General features: G+C 49.3%; 1 protein-coding gene across 3 annotated transcripts in view; it reads right to left on the reverse strand.

The window, feature by feature from the left end:
- SYTL4 (synaptotagmin like 4) overlaps positions 1–23,024 on the reverse strand; it is a 358,613-nt gene that overhangs the window by 193,326 nt on the left and 142,263 nt on the right. For all 3 annotated transcript variants that reach the window (XM_068249964.1, XM_068249962.1, XM_068249963.1), the window contains one exon: positions 5,104–5,220. In XM_068249964.1, coding sequence (XP_068106065.1) covers positions 5,104–5,220 — 117 coding nt within the window. The remainder of the gene's footprint in view (positions 1–5,103; positions 5,221–23,024) is intronic.

Consider the following 23,024-nt stretch of genomic DNA (forward strand, 5'->3'; position numbering starts at 1 on the left):
GGATGACGGGCAGAATCAGGACATAATGATCAGAGTTACCCGGATGTGTTCGGACATCACTACCCTACACGGATGACGGGCAGAATCAGGACATAATGATCAGAGTTACCTGGATGTGTTCGGACATCACTACCCTACACGGATGACGGGCAGAATCAGGACATAATGATCAGAGTTACCTGGATGTGTTCGCACATCACTACCCTACACTGATGACGGGAAGAATCAGGACATAATGATCAGAGTTACCTGGATGTGTTCGGACATCACTACCCTACACTGATGACGGGAAGAGTCAGGACATAATGATTACAGAGTTACCTGGATGTGTTCGCACATCACTACCCTACACTGATGATGGGCAGAATCAGGAGATAATGATTACAGAGTTACCTGGATGTGTTCGGACATCACTACCCTACACGGATGACGGGAAGAGTCAGGACATAATGATTACAGTTACCTGGATGTGTTCGGACATCACTACCCTACACGGATGACGGGAAGAGTCAGGACATAATGATTACAGTTACCTGGATGTGTTCGGACATCACTACCCTACACGGATGACGGGAAGAATCAGGACATAATGATTACAGAGTTACCTGGATGTGTTCGGACATCACTACCCTACACTGATGACGGGAAGAATCAGGACATAATGATCAGAGTTACCTGGATGTGTTCGGACATCACTACCCTACACTGATGACGGGAAGAGTCAGGACATAATGATTACAGAGTTACCTGGATGTGTTCGCACATCACTACCCTACACTGATGATGGGCAGAATCAGAACATAATGATTACAGAGTTACCTGGATGTGTTCGGACATCACTACCCTACACTGATGATGGGAAGAGTCAGGACATAATGATTACAGTTACCTGGATGTGTTCGGACATCACTACCCTACACGGATGACGGGAAGAATCAGGACATAATGATTACAGAGTTACCTGGATGTGTTCGGACATCACTACCCTACACTGATGACGGGAAGAATCAGGACATAATGATCAGAGTTACCTGGATGTGTTCGGACATCACTACCCTACACTGATGACGGGAAGAGTCAGGACATAATGATTACAGAGTTACCTGGATGTGTTCGCACATCACTACCCTACACTGATGATGGGCAGAATCAGAACATAATGATTACAGAGTTACCTGGATGTGTTCGGACATCACTACCCTACACGGATGACGGGAAGAGTCAGGACATAATGATTACAGTTACCTGGATGTGTTCGGACATCACTACCCTACACGGATGACGGGAAGAGTCAGGACATAATGATTACAGAGTTACCTGGATGTGTTCGGACATCACTACCCTACACGGATGATGGGAAGAGTCAGGACATAATGATTACAGAGTTACCTGGATGTGTTCGCACATCACTACCCTACACGGATGACGGGAAGAGTCAGGACATAATGATTACAGAGTTACCTGGATGTGTTCGGACATCACTACCCTACACTGATGATGGGCAGAGTCAGGACATAATGATCAGAGTTACCTGGATGTGTTCGCACATCACTACCCTACACTGATGATGGGAAGAATCAGGACATAATGATTACAGAGTTACCCGGATGTGTTCGCACATCACTACCCTACACTGATGATGGGAAGAATCAGGACATAATGATTACAGAGTTACCTGGATGTGTTCGCACATCACTACCCTACACGGATGACGGGAAGAGTCAGGACATAATGATTACAGAGTTACCTGGATGTGTTCGGACATCACTACCCTACACGGATGACGGGAAGAGTCAGGACATAATGATTACAGAGTTACCTGGATGTGTTCGCACATCACTACCCTACACGGATGACGGGAAGAGTCAGGACATAATGATTACAGAGTTACCTGGATGTGTTCGGACATCACTACCCTACACTGATGACGGGAAGAATTAGGACATAATGATCAGAGTTACCTGGATGTGTTCGCACATCACTACCCTACACGGATGACGGGAAGAGTCAGGACATAATGATTACAGAGTTACCTGGATGTGTTCGGACATCACTACCCTACACGGATGAGGGGAAGAATCAGGACATAATGATTACAGAGTTACCTGGATGTGTTCGCACATCACTACCCTACACGGATGACGGGAAGAGTCAGGACATAATGATTACAGAGTTACCTGGATGTGTTCGCACATCACTACCCTACACGGATGACGGGAAGAGTCAGGACATAATGATTACAGAGTTACCTGGATGTGTTCGGACATCACTACCCTACACTGATGACGGGAAGAATCAGGACATAATGATCAGAGTTACCTGGATGTGTTCGCACATCACTACCCTACACGGATGACGGGAAGAGTCAGGACATAATGATTACAGAGTTACCTGGATGTGTTCGCACATCACTACCCTACACTGATGATGGGCAGAGTCAGGACATAATGATTACAGAGTTACCTGGATGTGTTCGGACATCACTACCCTACACTGATGATGGGCAGAGTCAGGACATAATGATTACAGAGTTACCCGGATGTGTTCGGACATCACTACCCTACACTGATGAGGGGAAGAATCAGGACATAATGATCACAGAGTTACCCGGATGTGTTCGGACATCACTACCCTACACGGATGATGGGCAGAATCAGGACATAATGATCAGAGTTACCTGGATGTGTTCGGACATCACTACCCTACACTGATGATGGGAAGAATCAGGACATAATGATCAGAGTTACCTGGATGTGTTCGGACATCACTACCCTACACTGATGATGGGCAGAGTCAGGACATAATGATTACAGAGTTACCTGGATGTGTTCGGACATCACTACCCTACACTGATGATGGGCAGAGTCAGGACATAATGATTACAGAGTTACCCGGATGTGTTCGCACATCACTACCCTACACTGATGACGGGAAGAATCAGGACATAATGATCAGAGTTACCTGGATGTGTTCGCACATCACTACCCTACACGGATGACGGGAAGAGTCAGGACATAATGATTACAGAGTTACCTGGATGTGTTCGGACATCACTACCCTACACTGATGATGGGCAGAGTCAGGACATAATGATCAGAGTTACCTGGATGTGTTCGCACATCACTACCCTACACTGATGATGGGAAGAATCAGGACATAATGATTACAGAGTTACCCGGATGTGTTCGCACATCACTACCCTACACTGATGATGGGAAGAATCAGGACATAATGATCAGAGTTACCTGGATGTGTTCGGACATCACTACCCTACACTGATGATGGGAAGAATCAGGACATAATGATTACAGAGTTACCTGGATGTGTTCGCACATCACTACCCTACACGGATGACGGGAAGAGTCAGGACATAATGATTACAGAGTTACATGGATGTGTTCGGACATCACTACCCTACACGGATGACGGGAAGAGTCAGGACATAATGATTACAGAGTTACCTGGATGTGTTCGCACATCACTACCCTACACGGATGACGGGAAGAGTCAGGACATAATGATTACAGAGTTACCTGGATGTGTTCGGACATCACTACCCTACACTGATGACGGGAAGAATCAGGACATAATGATCAGAGTTACCTGGATGTGTTCGCACATCACTACCCTACACGGATGACGGGAAGAGTCAGGACATAATGATTACAGAGTTACCTGGATGTGTTCGGACATCACTACCCTACACGGATGAGGGGAAGAATCAGGACATAATGATTACAGAGTTACCTGGATGTGTTCGCACATCACTACCCTACACGGATGACGGGAAGAGTCAGGACATAATGATTACAGAGTTACCTGGATGTGTTCGCACATCACTACCCTACACGGATGACGGGAAGAGTCAGGACATAATGATTACAGAGTTACCTGGATGTGTTCGGACATCACTACCCTACACTGATGACGGGAAGAATCAGGACATAATGATCAGAGTTACCTGGATGTGTTCGCACATCACTACCCTACACGGATGACGGGAAGAGTCAGGACATAATGATTACAGAGTTACCTGGATGTGTTCGCACATCACTACCCTACACTGATGATGGGCAGAGTCAGGACATAATGATTACAGAGTTACCTGGATGTGTTCGGACATCACTACCCTACACTGATGACGGGCAGAATCAGGACATAATGATTACAGAGTTACCTGGATGTGTTCGGACATCACTACCCTACACTGATGATGGGCAGAGTCAGGACATAATGATTACAGAGTTACCCGGATGTGTTCGGACATCACTACCCTACACTGATGAGGGGAAGAATCAGGACATAATGATCACAGAGTTACCCGGATGTGTTCGGACATCACTACCCTACACAGATGACGGGAAGAATCAGGACATAATGATTACAGAGTTACCTGGATGTGTTCGGACATCACTACCCTACACGGATGATGGGCAGAATCAGGACATAATGATCAGAGTTACCTGGATGTGTTCGGACATCACTACCCTACACTGATGATGGGAAGAATCAGGACATAATGATCAGAGTTACCTGGATGTGTTCGGACATCACTACCCTACACTGATGACGGGAAGAGTCAGGACATAATGATTACAGAGTTACCTGGATGTGTTCGGACATCACTACCCTACACTGATGACGGGAAGAATCAGGACAGAATGATTACAGAGTTACCTGGATGTGTTCGCACATCACTACCCTACACTGATGATGGGCAGAATCAGAACATAATGATCAGAGTTACCTGGATGTGTTCGGACATCACTACCCTACACTGATGACGGGAAGAATCAGGACATAATGATCAGAGTTACCTGGATGTGTTCGGACATCACTACCCTACACGGATGATGGGCAGAATCAGAACATAATGATTACAGAGTTACCTGGATGTGTTCGCACATCACTACCCTACACTGATGATGGGCAGAATCAGGACATAATGACCAGAGAGTTACCTGGATGTGTTCGCACATCACTACCCTACACGGATGACGGGAAGAATCAGGACATAATGATTACAGAGTTACCTGGATGTGTTCGGACATCACTACCCTACACTGATGACGGGAAGAATCAGGACATAATGATCAGAGTTACCTGGATGTGTTCGGAGTGCTCTTCTTGGAATCTATTTTGTAGCTATTAATGCTCATCCGCTCAGTGGATTCTGTGTCGCTTCTCTGCTCCCTCAGATCCGGGGATCCAGTCACCCCCCTATAAGGAGATCAGAACATTAGCGGAGCCAACGCCTCACCTGTCTGTCCATGGATTGTACACGACATACGACCGCACAGTGACAGACTGCAATGATCCCTCAATGGGCCCAATCACAGGTTCTGCCCCATTATGCAAGCCAAGCTGTGCTCTACCACACAAGCCACACATTACACCGCAATACCACAAGCCAAGCTGTGCTCTACCACACAAGCCACACATTACACCGCAATACCACAAGCCAAGCTGTGCTCTACCACACAAGACACACATTACACCGCCATACCACAAGCCAAGCTGTGCTCTACCACACAAGCCACACATTACACCGCCATACCACAAGCCAAGCTGTGCTCTACCACACAAGCCACACATTACACAGCCATACCACAAGCCAAGCTGTGCTCTACCACACAAGCCACACATTACACAACTATACCACAAGCCAAGCTGTGCTCTACCACACAAGCCACACATTACACCACAATACCACAAGCCAAGCTGTGCTCTACCACACAAGCCACACATTACACCGCAATACCACAAGCCAAGCTGTGCTCTACCACACAAGCCACACATTACACCGCCATACCACAAGCCAAGCTGTGCTCTACCACACAAGCCACACATTACACCGCCATACCACAAGCCAAGCTGTGCTCTACCACACAAGCCACACATTACACAGCCATACCACAAGCCAAGCTGTGCCCTACCGCACAAGACACACATTACACCGCCATACCACAAGCCAAGCTGTGCTCTACCACACAAGCCACACATTACACAACTATACCACAAGCCAAGCTGTGCTCTACCACACAAGCCACACATTACACCGCCATACCACAAGCCAAGCTGTGCTCTACCACACAAGCCACACATTACACAGCCATACCACAAGCCAAGCTGTGCTCTACCACACAAGCCACACATTACACAACTATACCACAAGCCAAGCTGTGCTCTACCACACAAGACACACATTACACCGCAATACCACAAGCCAAGCTGTGCTCTACCACACAAGCCACACATTACACCGCCATACCACAAGCCAAGCTGTGCTCTACCACACAAGCCACACATTACACCGCCATACCACAAGCCAAGCTGTGCTCTACCACACAAGCCACACATTACACAGCCATACCACAAGCCAAGCTGTGCTCTACCACACAAGCCACACATTACACAACTATACCACAAGCCAAGCTGTGCTCTACCACACAAGCCACACATTACACCGCCATACCACAAGCCAAGCTGTGCTCTACCACACAAGCCACACATTACACAGCCATACCACAAGCCAAGCTGTGCTCTACCACACAAGCCACACATTACACAACTATACCACAAGCCAAGCTGTGCTCTACCACACAAGCCACACATTACACCACAATACCACAAGCCAAGCTGTGCTCTACCACACAAGCCACACATTACACAGCCATACCACAAGCCAAGCTGTGCTCTACCACACAAGCCACACATTACACAACTATACCACAAGCCAAGCTGTGCTCTACCACACAAGCCACACATTACACCACAATACCACAAGCCAAGCTGTGCTCTACCACACAAGCCACACATTACACCGCAATACCACAAGCCAAGCTGTGCTCTACCACACAAGCCACACATTACACCGCCATACCACAAGCCAAGCTGTGCTCTACCACACAAGCCACACATTACACCGCCATACCACAAGCCAAGCTGTGCTCTACCACACAAGCCACACATTACACAGCCATACCACAAGCCAAGCTGTGCTCTACCACACAAGCCACACATTACACAACTATACCACAAGCCAAGCTGTGCTCTACCACACAAGCCACACATTACACCACAATACCACAAGCCAAGCTGTGCTCTACCACACAAGCCACACATTACACCGCAATACCACAAGCCAAGCTGTGCTCTACCACACAAGCCACACATTACACCGCCATACCACAAGCCAAGCTGTGCTCTACCACACAAGCCACACATTACACCGCCATACCACAAGCCAAGCTGTGCTCTACCACACAAGCCACACATTACACAGCCATACCACAAGCCAAGCTGTGCCCTACCGCACAAGACACACATTACACCGCCATACCACAAGCCAAGCTGTGCTCTACCACACAAGCCACACATTACACAACTATACCACAAGCCAAGCTGTGCTCTACCACACAAGCCACACATTACACCGCCATACCACAAGCCAAGCTGTGCTCTACCACACAAGCCACACATTACACAGCCATACCACAAGCCAAGCTGTGCTCTACCACACAAGCCACACATTACACAACTATACCACAAGCCAAGCTGTGCTCTACCACACAAGACACACATTACACCGCAATACCACAAGCCAAGCTGTGCTCTACCACACAAGCCACACATTACACCGCCATACCACAAGCCAAGCTGTGCTCTACCACACAAGCCACACATTACACCGCCATACCACAAGCCAAGCTGTGCTCTACCACACAAGCCACACATTACACAGCCATAACACAAGCCAAGCTGTGCTCTACCACACAAGCCACACATTACACAACTATACCACAAGCCAAGCTGTGCTCTACCACACAAGCCACACATTACACCGCCATACCACAAGCCAAGCTGTGCTCTACCACACAAGCCACACATTACACAGCCATACCACAAGCCAAGCTGTGCTCTACCACACAAGCCACACATTACACAACTATACCACAAGCCAAGCTGTGCTCTACCACACAAGCCACACATTACACCGCAATACCACAAGCCAAGCTGTGCTCTACCACACAAGCCACACATTACACCACCATACCACAAGCCAAGCTGTGCTCTACCACACAAGCCACACATTACACAGCCATACCACAAGCCAAGCTGTGCTCTACCACACAAGACACACATTACACAACTATACCACAAGCCAAGCTGTGCTCTACCACACAAGACACACATTACACAACTATACCACAAGCCAAGCTGTGCTCTACCACACAAGCCACACATTACACAGCCATACCACAAGCAAAGCTGTGCTCTACCACACAAGCCACACATTACACAACTATACCACAAGCCAAGCTGTGCTCTACCACACAAGCCACACATTACACCACCATACCACAAGCCAAGCTGTGCTCTACCACACAAGCCACACATTACACAGCCATACCACAAGCCAAGCTGTGCTCTACCACACAAGACACACATTACACAACTATACCACAAGCCAAGCTGTGCTCTACCACACAAGACACACATTACACAACTATACCACAAGCCAAGCTGTGCTCTACCACAAAAGACACACATTACACCGCAATACCACAAGCCAAGCTGTGCTCTACCACACAAGCCACACATTACACCGCAATACCACAAGCCAAGCTGTGCTCTACCACACAAGACACACATTACACCGCAATACCACAAGCCAAGCTGTGCTCTACCACACAAGCCACACATTACACCGCCATACCACAAGCCAAGCTGTGCTCTACCACACAAGCCACACATTACACCGCAATACCACAAGCCAAGCTGTGCTCTACCACACAAGACACACATTACACCGCCATACCACAAGCCAAGCTGTGCTCTACCATACAAGACACACATTACACAACTATACCACAAGCCAAGCTGTGCTCTACCACACAAGACACACATTACACCGCCATACCACAAGCCAAGCTGTGCTCTACCACACAAGCCACACATTACACCGCAATACCACAAGCCAAGCTGTGCTCTACTACACAAGGCACACATTACACCACCATACCACAAGCCAAGCTGTGCCCAACCACACAAGGCACACATTACACCACCATACCACAAGCCAAGCTGTGCTCTACCACACAAGCCATACATTACACCGCCATACCACAAGCCAAGCTGTGCTCTACCACACAAGACACACATTACACCGCAATACCACAAGCCAAGCTGTGCTCTACCCGCACAAGACACACATTACACCGCAATACCGCAAGCCAAGCTGTGCTCTACCACACAAGACACACATTACACCGCCATACCACAAGCCAAGCTGTGCTCTACCACACAAGACACACATTACACAACTATACCACAAGCCAAGCTGTGCTCTACCACACAAGACACACATTACACAACTATACCACAAGCCAAGCTGTGCTCTACCACACAAGACACACATTACACCGCAATACCACAAGCCAAGCTGTGCTCTACCACACAAGCCACACATTACACCGCAATACCACAAGCCAAGCTGTGCTCTACCACACAAGACACACATTACACCGCAATACCACAAGCCAAGCTGTGCTCTACCACACAAGCCACACATTACACCGCCATACCACAAGCCAAGCTGTGCTCTACCACACAAGCCACACATTACACCACCATACCACAAGCCAAGCTGTGCTCTACCACACAAGCCACACATTACACTACCATACCGCAAGCCAAGCTGTGCTCTACCACACAAGCCACACATTACACTACCATACCGCAAGCCAAGCTGTGCTCTACCACACAAGCCACACATTACAACGCCATACCACAAGCCCAGCTGTGCTCTACCACACAAGACACACATTACACCGCAATACCTCAAGCCAAGCTGTGCTCTACCACACAAGACACACATTACACCGCAATACCACAAGCCAAGCTGTGCTCTACCACACAAGACACACATTACACAACTATACCACAAGCCAAGCTGTGCTCTACCACACAAGACACACATTACACCGCCATACCACAAGCCAAGCTGTGCTCTACCACACAAGACACACATTACACTGCAATACCACAAGCCAAGCTGTGCTCTACCACACAAGACACACATTACACCGCAATACCACAAGCCAAGCTGTGCTCTACCCGCACAAGACACACATTACACCGCAATACCGCAAGCCAAGCTGTGCTCTACCACACAAGACACACATTACACCGCCATACCACAAGCCAAGCTGTGCTCTACCACACAAGACACACATTACACCGCCATACCACAAGCCAAGCTGTGCTCTACCACACAAGACACACATTACACCACAATACCACAAGCCAAGCTGTGCTCTACCACACAAGCCATACATTACACAGCCATACCACAAGCCAAGCTGTGCTCTACCACACAAGACACACATTACACCGCAATACCAAAAGCCAAGCTGTGCTCTACCACACAAGACACACATTACACCGCAATACCACAAGCCAAGCTGTGCCCTACCACACAAGCCACACATTACACCGCCATACCACAAGCCAAGCTGTGCTCTACCACACAAGCCACACATTACACCGCCATACCACAAGCCAAGCTGTGCTCTACCACACAAGCCACACATTACACAGCCATACCACAAGCCAAGCTGTGCTCTACCACACAAGACACACATTACACCGCAATACCAAAAGCCAAGCTGTGCTCTACCACACAAGACACACATTACACCGCAATACCACAAGCCAAGCTGTGCTCTACCACACAAGACACACATTACACCGCCATACCACAAGCCAAGCTGTGCTCTACCACACAAGACACACATTACACCGCCATACCACAAGCCAAGCTGTGCTCTACCACACAAGACACACATTACACCGCCATACCACAAGCCAAGCTGTGCTCTACCACACAAGACACACATTACACTGCAATACCACTAGCCAAGCTGTGCTCTACCACACAAGACACACATTACACTGCAATACCACAAGCCAAGCTGTGCTCTACCCGCACAAGACACACATTACACCGCAATACCGCATGCCAAGCTGTGCTCTACCACACAAGCCACACATTACACCACAATACCACAAGCCAAGCTGTGCTCTACCACACAAGACACACAATACACTACCATACCACAAGCCAAGCTGTGCTCTACCACACAAGACACACATTACACCGCAATACCACAAGCCAAGCTGTGCTCTACCACACAAGCCACACATTACACCGCCATACCACAAGCCAAGCTGTTCTCTACCACACAAGCCACACATTACACCGCAATACCAAAAGCCAAGCTGTGCTCTACCACACAAGACACACATTACACCGCAATACCACAAGCCAAGCTGTGCTCTACCACACAAGACACACATTACACAACTATACCACAAGCCAAGCTGTGCTCTACCACACAAGACACACATTACACCGCCATACCACAAGCCAAGCTGTGCTCTACCACACAAGACACACATTACACTGCAATACCACAAGCCAAGCTGTGCTCTACCACACAAGACACACATTACACAACTATACCACAAGCCAAGCTGTGCTCTACCACACAAGACACACATTACACCGCAATACCACAAGCCAAGCTGTGCCCTACCACACAAGCCACACATTACACCGCCATACCACAAGCCAAGCTGTGCTCTACCACACAAGCCACACATTACACCGCCATACCACAAGCCAAGCTGTGCTCTACCACACAAGCCACACATTACACAGCCATACCACAAGCCAAGCTGTGCTCTACCACACAAGCCACACATTACACCGCCATACCACAAGCCAAGCTGTTCTCTACCACACAAGCCACACATTACACCGCAATACCGAAAGCCAAGCTGTGCTCTACCACACAAGACAGACATTACACCGCAATACCACAACCCAAGCTGTTCTCTACCACACAAGCCACACATTACACCGCAATACCACAAGCCAAGCTGTGCTCTACCACACAAGACACACATTACACCACCATACCACAAGCCAAGCTGTGCTCTACCACACAAGCCACACATTACACCGCCATACCACAAGCCAAGATGTGCTCTACCACACAAGCCACACATTACACTGCCATATTACAAGCCAAGCTGTGCTCTACCACACAAGCCACACATTACACCACAATACCGCAAGCCAAGCTGTGCTCTACCACACAAGCCACACATTACACTGCCATATTACAAGCCAAGCTGTGCTCTACCACACAAGCCACACATTATACCACAATACCGCAAGCCAAGCTGTGCTCTACCACACAAGCCACACATTACACCGCAATACCACAAGCCACACATTACACCGCCATATTACAAGCCAAGCTGTGCTCTACCACACAAGACACACATTAAACCACAATACCGCAAGCCAAGCTGTGCTCTACCACACAAGCCACACATTACACTGCCATATTACAAGCCAAGCTGTGCTCTACCACACAAGCCACACATTACACCACAATACCACAAGCCAAGCTGGGCTCTACCACACAAGACACACATTACACTACCATACCACAAGCCAAGCTGTGCTCTACTACACAAGACACACATTACACAACTATACCACAAGCCAAGCTGTGCTCTCCCACACAAGACATACATTACACCGCAATACCTCAAGCCAAGCTGTGCTCTACCACACAAGACACACATTACACCACAATACCACAAGCCAAGCTGTGCTCTACCACACAAGACACACATTACACCGCAATACCACAAGCCACACATTACACCGCCATATTACAAGCCAAGCTGTGCTCTACCACACAAGACACACATTACACCGCAATACCACAAGCCAAGCTGTGCTCTACCACACAAGACACACTTTACACCGCAATACCGCAAGCCAAGCTGTGCTCTACCACACAAGACACACATTACACCGCAATACCACAAGCCACACATTACACCGCCATATTACAAGCCAAGCTGTGCTCTACCACACAAGACACACATTAAACCACAATACCGCAAGCCAAGCTGTGCTCTACCACACAAGCCACACATTACACTGCTATATTACAAGCCAAGCTGTGCTCTACCACACAAGCCACACATTACACCACAATACCGCAATCCAAGCTGTGCTCTACCACACAAGCCACACATTATACCGCAATACCACAAGCCAAGCTGTGCTCTACCACACAAGCCACACATTACACCGCAACACCACAAGCCAAGCTGTGCTCTACCACACAAGACACACATTACACCGCCATACCACAAGCCAAGCTGTGCTCTACCACACAAGACACACATTACACCGCAATACCACAAGCCAAGCTGCGCCCTACCAGACAAGACACACATTACACTACCATACCACAAGCCAAGCTGTGCCCTACCACACAAGCCACACATTACACCGCAATACCACAAGCCAAGCTGTGCTCTACCACACAAGCCACACATTACACCACCATACCACAAGCCAAGCTGTGCTCTACCACACAAGCCACACATTACACCACCATACCACAAGCCAAGCTGTGCTCTACCCACACAAGCCACACATTACACCACCATACCACAAGCCAAGCTGTGCTCTACCACACAAGACACACATTACACCGCCATACCACAAGCCAAGCTGTGCTCTACCACACAAGACACACATTACACCGCCATACCACAAGCCAAGCTGCGCTCTACCACACAAGACACACATTACACCGCAATACCACAAGCCAAGCTGTGCTCTACCACACAAGACACACATTACACCGCAATACCACAAGCCAAGCTGTGCTCTACCACACAAGACACACATTACACCGCAATTCCACAAGCCAAGCTGTGCTCTACCACACAAGCCACACATTACACTACCATACCACAAGCCAAGCTGCGCCCTACCAGACAAGCCACACATTACACTACCATACCACAAGCCAAGCTGTGCTCTACCACACAAGTCACACATTACACCGCAATACCGCAAGCCAAGCTGTGCTCTACCACACAAGCCACACATTACACACCACAATACCACAAGCCAAGCTGTGCTCTACCACACAAGCCACACATTACACCGCAATACCACAAGCCCAGCTGTGCTCTACCACACAAGACACACATTACACCGCAATACCACAAGCCAAGCTGTGCTCTACCACACAAGACACACATTACACCGCAATACCACAAGCCAAGCTGTGCCCTACCACACAAGACACACATTACACCGCAATACCGCAAGCCAAGCTGTGCTCTACCACACAAGACACACATTACACCGCCATACCGCAAGCCAAGCTGTGCTCTACCACACAAGACACACATTACACTACCATACCGCAAGCCAAGCTGTGCTCTACCACACAAGGCACACATTACACCACAATACCACAAGCCAAGCTGTGCTCTACCACACAAGACACACATTACACTACCATACCGCAAGCCAAGCTGTGCTCTACCACACAAGTCACACATTACACTACCATACCGCAAGCCAAGCTGTGCTCTACCACACAAGTCACACATTACACCACAATACCACAAGCCAAGCTGTGCTCTACCACACAAGGCACACATTACACCACAATACCACAAGCCAAGCTGTGCTCTACCACACAAGACACACATTACACTACCATACCGCAAGCCAAGCTGTGCTCTACCACACAAGTCACACATTACACTACCATACCGCAAGCCAAGCTGTGCTCTACCACACAAGTCACACATTACACCGCAACACCACAAGCCAAGCTGTGCTCTACCACACAAGTCACACATTACACCGCAACACCACAAGCCAAGCTGTGCTCTACCACACAAGCCACACATTACACCGCAATACCGCAAGCCAAGCTGTGCTCTACCACACAAGTCACACATTACACCGCAATACCGCAAGCCAAGCTGTGCTCTACCACACAAGTCACACATTACACCGCAACACCACAAGCCAAGCTGTGCTCTACCACACAAGACACACATTACACCGCAATACTACAAGCCAAGCTGTGCTCTACCACACAAGACACACATTACACAGCCATACCACAAGCCAAGCTGTGCTCTACCACACAAGCCACACATTACACCACAATACCACAAGCCAAGCTGTGCTCTACCACACAAGCCACACATTACACCGCCATACCACAAGCCAAGCTGTGCTCTACCACACAAGCCACACATTACACACCACAATACCACAAGCCAAGCTGTGCTCTACCACACAAGACACACATTACACCGCCATACCGCAAGCCCAGCTGTGCTCTACCACACAAGACACACATTACACCACGATACCACAAGCCAAGCTGTGCCCTACCACACAAGACACACATTACACCACGATACCACAAGCCAAGCTGTGCCCTACCACACAAGACACACATTACACCACGATACCACAAGCCAAGCTGTGCTCTACCACACAAGCCACACATTACACCGCCATACCACAAGCCAAGCTGTGCTCTACCACACAAGACACACATTACACCGCAATACCACAAGCCAAGCTGTGCCCTACCACACAAGCCACACATTACACCGCAATACCACAAGCCAAGCTGTGCTCTACCACACAAGACACACATTACACCGCCATACCGCAAGCCAAGCTGTGCTCTACCACACAAGCCACACATTACACACCACAATACCACAAGCCAAGCTGTGCCCTACCACACAAGCCACACATTACACCACAATACCGCAAGCCAAGCTGTGCTCTACCACACAAGCCACACATTACACCGCCATACCACAAGCCAAGCTGTGCTCTACCACACAAGACACACATTACACCACAATACCGCAAGCCAAGCTGTGCTCTACCACACAAGCCACACATTACACCACAATACCGCAAGCCAAGCTGTGCTCTACCACACAAGCCACACATTACACCGCCATACCACAAGCCAAGCTGTGCCCTACCACACAAGACACACACTACACCACAATACCACAAGCCAAGCTGTGCTCTACCACACAAGACACACATTACACCGCAATACCACAAGCCAAGCTGTGCTCTACCACACAAGACACACATTACACCGCAATACCACAAGCCAAGCTGTGCCCTACCACACAAGCCACACATTACACCGCAATACCACAAGCCAAGCTGTGCTCTACCACACAAGACACACATTACACCGCCATACCGCAAGCCAAGCTGTGCTCTACCACACAAGCCACACATTACACACCACAATACCACAAGCCAAGCTGTGCCCTACCACACAAGCCACACATTACACCACAATACCGCAAGCCAAGCTGTGCTCTACCACACAAGCCACACATTACACCGCCATACCACAAGCCAAGCTGTGCTCTACCGCACAAGACACACATTACACCGCAATACCACAAGCCAAGCTGTGCTCTACCACACAAGGCACACATTACACTACCATACCACAAGCCAAGCTGTGCCCTACCACACAAGACACACATTACACCGCAATACCACAAGCCAAGCTGCGCCCTACCAGACAAGACACACATTACACCGCCATACCGCAAGCCAAGCTGTGCTCTACCACACAAGACACACATTACACTACCATACCGCAAGCCAAGCTGTGCTCTACCACACAAGACACACATTACACCACCATACCACAAGCCAAGCTGTGCCCTACCACACAAGACACACATTACACCGTAATACCACAAGCTAAGCTGTGCTCTACCACACAAGACACACATTACACCACAATACCACAAGCCAAGCTATGCTCTACCACACAAGCCATACATTACACCGCCATACCACAAGCCAAGCTGTGCCCTACCACACAAGTCACACATTACACCGCAACACCACAAGCCAAGCTGTGCTCTACCACACAAGACACACATTACACCACCATACCACAAGCCAAGCTGTGCCCTACCACACAAGACACACATTACACCGCAATACCACAAGCCAAGCTGTGCTCTACCACACAAGTCACACATTACACCGCAACACCACAAGCCAAGCTGTGCTCTACCACACAAGACACACATTACACCACCATACCACAAGCCAAGCTGTGCCCTACCACACAAGCCACACATTACACCACAATACCACAAGCCAAGCTGTGCTCTACCACACAAGCCACACATTACACACCACAATACCACAAGCCAAGCTGTGCTCTACCACACAAGACACACATTACACCGCCATACCACAAGCCAAGCTGTGCTCTACCACACAAGCCACACATTACACACCACAATACCACAAGCCAAGCTGTGCTCTACCACACAAGACACACATTACACCGCCATACCGCAAGCCCAGCTGTGCTCTACCACACAAGACACACATTACACCACGATACCACAAGCCAAGCTGTGCCCTACCACACAAGACACACATTACACCACGATACCACAAGCCAAGCTGTGCCCTACCACACAAGACACACATTACACCACGATACCACAAGCCAAGCTGTGCTCTACCACACAAGCCACACATTACACCGCCATACCACAAGCCAAGCTGTGCTCTACCACACAAGACACACATTACACCGCAATACCACAAGCCAAGCTGTGCCCTACCACACAAGACACACATTACACCGCAATACCGCAAGCCAAGCTGTGCTCTACCACACAAGCCACACATTACACACCACAATACCACAAGCCAAGCTGTGCCCTACCACACAAGACACACATTACACCGCAATACCACAAGCCAAGCTGTGCCCTACCACACAAGACACACATTACACCGCAATACCACAAGCCAAGCTGTGCCCTACCACACAAGACACACATTACACCGCAATACCGCAAGCCAAGCTGTGCTCTACCACACAAGACACACATTACACCGCCATACCGCAAGCCAAGCTGTGCTCTACCACACAAGACACACATTACACTACCATACCGCAAGCCAAGCTGTGCTCTACCACACAAGTCACACATTACACTACCATACCGCAAGCCAAGCTGTGCTCTACCACACAAGACACACATTACACTACCATACCGCAAGCCAAGCTGTGCTCTACCACACAAGTCACACATTACACCGCAACACCACAAGCCAAGCTGTGCTCTACCACACAAGTCACACATTACACCGCAACACCACAAGCCAAGCTGTGCTCTACCACACAAGCCACACATTACACCGCAATACCGCAAGCCAAGCTGTGCTCTACCACACAAGTCACACATTACACCGCAATACCGCAAGCCAAGCTGTGCTCTACCACACAAGTCACACATTACACCGCAACACCACAAGCCAAGCTGTGCTCTACCACACAAGACACACATTACACCGCAATACCTCAAGCCAAGCTGTGCCCTACCACACAAGACACACATTACACCACAATACCACAAGCCAAGCTGTGCTCTACCACACAAGACACACATTACACCGCAATACCACAAGCCAAGCTGTGCTCTACCACACAAGACACACATTACACAGCCATACCACAAGCCAAGCTGCGCTCTACCACACAAGACACACATTACACCGCAATACTACAAGCCAAGCTGTGCTCTACCACACAAGCCACACATTACACAGCCATACCACAAGCCAAGCTGTGCTCTACCACACAAGCCACACATTACACCACAATACCACAAGCCAAGCTGTGCTCTACCACACAAGCCACACATTACACCGCCATACCACAAGCCAAGCTGTGCTCTACCACACAAGCCACACATTACACCACAATACCACAAGCCAAGCTGTGCCCTACCACACAAGCCACACATTACACCGCCATACCACAAGCCAAGCTGTGCTCTACCACACAAGACACACATTACACCGCAATACCTCAAGCCAAGCTGTGCCCTACCACACAAGACACACATTACACCACAATACCACAAGCCAAGCTGTGCTCTACCACACAAGACACACATTACACCGCAATACCACAAGCCAAGCTGTGCTCTACCACACAAGACACACATTACACCGCAATACCACAAGCCAAGCTGTGCCCTACCACACAAGCCACACATTACACCGCAATACCACAAGCCAAGCTGTGCTCTACCACACAAGACACACATTACACCGCCATACCGCAAGCCAAGCTGTGCTCTACCACACAAGCCACACATTACACACCACAATACCACAAGCCAAGCTGTGCCCTACCACACAAGCCACACATTACACCACAATACCGCAAGCCAAGCTGTGCTCTACCACACAAGCCACACATTACACCGCAATACCACAAGCCAAGCTGTGCTCTACCACACAAGCCACACATTACACAGCCATACCACAAGCCAAGCTGCGCTCTACCACACAAGACACACATTACACCGCAATACCACAAGCCAAGCTGCGCTCTACCACACAAGCCACACATTACACCACAAGCCAAGCTGTGCTCTACCACACAAGACACACATGACACCGCCATACCACAAGCCAAGCTGTGCTCTACCGCACAAGACACACATTACACCGCAATACCACAAGCCAAGCTGTGCTCTACACACAAGTCACACATTACACCGCAATACCGCAAGCCCAGCTGTGCTCTACCACACAAGACACACATTACACCACGATACCACAAGCCAAGCTGTGCCCTACCACACAAGACACACATTACACCACGATACCACAAGCGAAGCTGTGCCCTACCACACAAGACACACATTACACCACGATACCACAAGCCAAGCTGTGCTCTACCACACAAGCCACACATTACACCGCCATACCACAAGCCAAGCTGTGCTCTACCACACAAGACACACATTACACCGCAATACCACAAGCCAAGCTGTGCCCTACCACACAAGACACACATTACACCACAATACCGCAAGCCAAGCTGTGCTCTACCACACAAGCCACACATTACACACCACAATACCACAAGCCAAGCTGTGCTCTACCACACAAGCCACACATTACACCGCAATACCACAAGCCAAGCTGTGCTCTACCACACAAGACACACATTACACCGCAATACCACAAGCCAAGCTGTGCTCTACCACACAAGACACACATTACACCGCAATACCACAAGCCAAGCTGTGCCCTACCACACAAGACACACATTACACCGCAATACCGCAAGCCAAGCTGTGCTCTACCACACAAGACACACATTACACCGCCATACCGCAAGCCAAGCTGTGCTCTACCACACAAGACACACATTACACCGCAATACCGCAAGCCAAGCTGTGCTCTACCACACAAGACACACATTACACCGCCATACCGCAAGCCAAGCTGTGCTCTACCACACAAGACACACATTACACTACCATACCACAAGCCAAGCTGTGCCCTACCACACAAGACACACATTACACCGCAATACCGCAAGCCAAGCTGTGCTCTACCACACAAGACACACATTACACCGCCATACCGCAAGCCAAGCTGTGCTCTACCACACAAGACACACATTACACTACCATACCGCAAGCCAAGCTGTGCTCTACCACACAAGTCACACATTACACTACCATACCGCAAGCCAAGCTGTGCTCTACCACACAAGACACACATTACACTACCATACCGCAAGCCAAGCTGTGCTCTACCACACAAGTCACACATTACACCGCAACACCACAAGCCAAGCTGTGCTCTACCACATAAGTCACACATTACACCGCAATACCGCAAGCCAAGCTGTGCTCTACCACACAAGTCACACATTACACCTCAATACCGCAAGGCAAGCTGTGCTCTACCACACAAGTCACACATTACACCGCAACACCACAAGCCAAGCTGTGCTCTACCACACAAGACACACATTACACCGCAATACTACAAGCCAAGCTGTGCTCTACCACACAAGCCACACATTACACAGCCATACCACAAGCCAAGCTGTGCTCTACCACACAAGCCACACATTACACCACAATACCACAAGCCAAGCTGTGCTCTACCACACAAGCCACACATTACACCGCCATACCACAAGCCAAGCTGTGCCCTACGACACAAGCCACACATTACACCGCAACACCACAAGCCAAGCTGTGCTCTACCACACAAGACACACATTACACCGCAATACCACAAGCCAAGCTGCGCCCTACCAGACAAGACACACATTACACTACCATACCACAAGCCAATCTGTGCTCTACCACACAAGCCACACATTACACCACAATACCACAAGCCAAGCTGTGCCCTACCACACAAGCCACACATTACACCGCCATACCACAAGCCAAGCTGTGCTCTACCACACAAGACACACATTACACCGCAATACCTCAAGCCAAGCTGTGCCCTACCACACAAGACACACATTACACCACAATACCACAAGCCAAGCTGTGCTCTACCACACAAGACACACATTACACCGCAATACCACAAGCCAAGCTGTGCTCTACCACACAAGACACACATTACACCGCAATACCACAAGCCAAGCTGTGCCCTACCACACAAGCCACACATTACACCGCAATACCACAAGCCAAGCTGTGCTCTACCACACAAGACACACATTACACCGCCATACCGCAAGCCAAGCTGTGCTCTACAACACAAGCCACACATTACACACCACAATACCACAAGCCAAGCTGTGCCCTACCACACAAGCCACACATTACACCGCCATACCACAAGCCAAGCTGTGCTCTACCGCACAAGACACACATTACACCACAACACCACAAGCCAAGCTGTGCTCAACCACACAAGACACACATTACACCGCCATACCACAAGCCAAGCTGTGCCCTACCACACAAGCCACACATTACACCGCCATACCACAAGCCAAGCTGTGCTCTACCGCACAAGACACACATTACACCGCAATACCACAAGCCAAGCTGTGCTCTACCACACAAGGCACACATTACACTACCATACCACAAGCCAAGCTGTGCCCTACCACACAAGACACACATTACACCGCAATACCACAAGCCAAGCTGCGCCCTACCAGACAAGACACACATTACACCGCCATACCGCAAGCCAAGCTGTGCTCTACCACACAAGACACACATTACACTACCATACCGCAAGCCAAGCTGTGCTCTACCACACAAGACACACATTACACCGCAATACCACAAGCCAAGCTGTGCCCTACCACACAAGCCACACATTACACCGCAATACCGCAAGCCAAGCTGTGCTCTACCACACAAGACACACATTACACCGCAACACCATAAGCCAAGCTGTGCTCTACCACACAAGACACATATTACACCGCCATACCACAAGCCAAGCTGTGCTCTACCACACAAGACACACATTACACCGCAATACCGCAAGCCAAGCTGTGCTCTACCACACAAGACACACATTACACCACCATACCACAAGCCAAGCTGTGCCCTACCACACAAGACACACATTACACCGCAATACCACAAGCTAAGCTGTGCTCTACCACACAAGACACACATTACACCACAATACCACAAGCCAAGCTATGCTCTACCACACAAGCCATACATTACACCGCCATACCACAAGCCAAGCTGTGCCCTACCACACAAGTCACACATTACACCGCAACACCACAAGCCAAGCTGTGCTCTACCACACAAGACACACATTACACCACCATACAACAAGCCAAGCTGTGCCCTACCACACAAGACACACATTACACCGCAATACCGCAAGCCAAGCTGTGCTCTACCACACAAGACACACATTACACCACCATACCATAAGCCAAGCTGTGCTCTACCACACAAGACACACATTACACCACAATACCACAAGCCAAGCTGTGCTCTACCACACAAGCCACACATTACACCGCCATACCACAAGCCAAGCTGTGCTCTACCACACAAGACACACATTACACCGCAATACCACAAGCTAAGCTGTGCTCTACCACACAAGACACACATTACACCACAATACCACAAGCCAAGCTGTGCTCTACCACACAAGCCACACATTACACCGCCATACCACAAGCCAAGCTGTGCTCTACCACACAAGCCACACATTACACCACAATACCACAAGCCAAGCTGTGCTCTACCACACAAGA

The sequence above is a fragment of the Hyperolius riggenbachi genome, chromosome 8 (genome assembly GCF_040937935.1).
Source record: "Hyperolius riggenbachi isolate aHypRig1 chromosome 8, aHypRig1.pri, whole genome shotgun sequence".
NCBI classification, from domain to species: Eukaryota; Metazoa; Chordata; class Amphibia; order Anura; family Hyperoliidae; genus Hyperolius; species Hyperolius riggenbachi.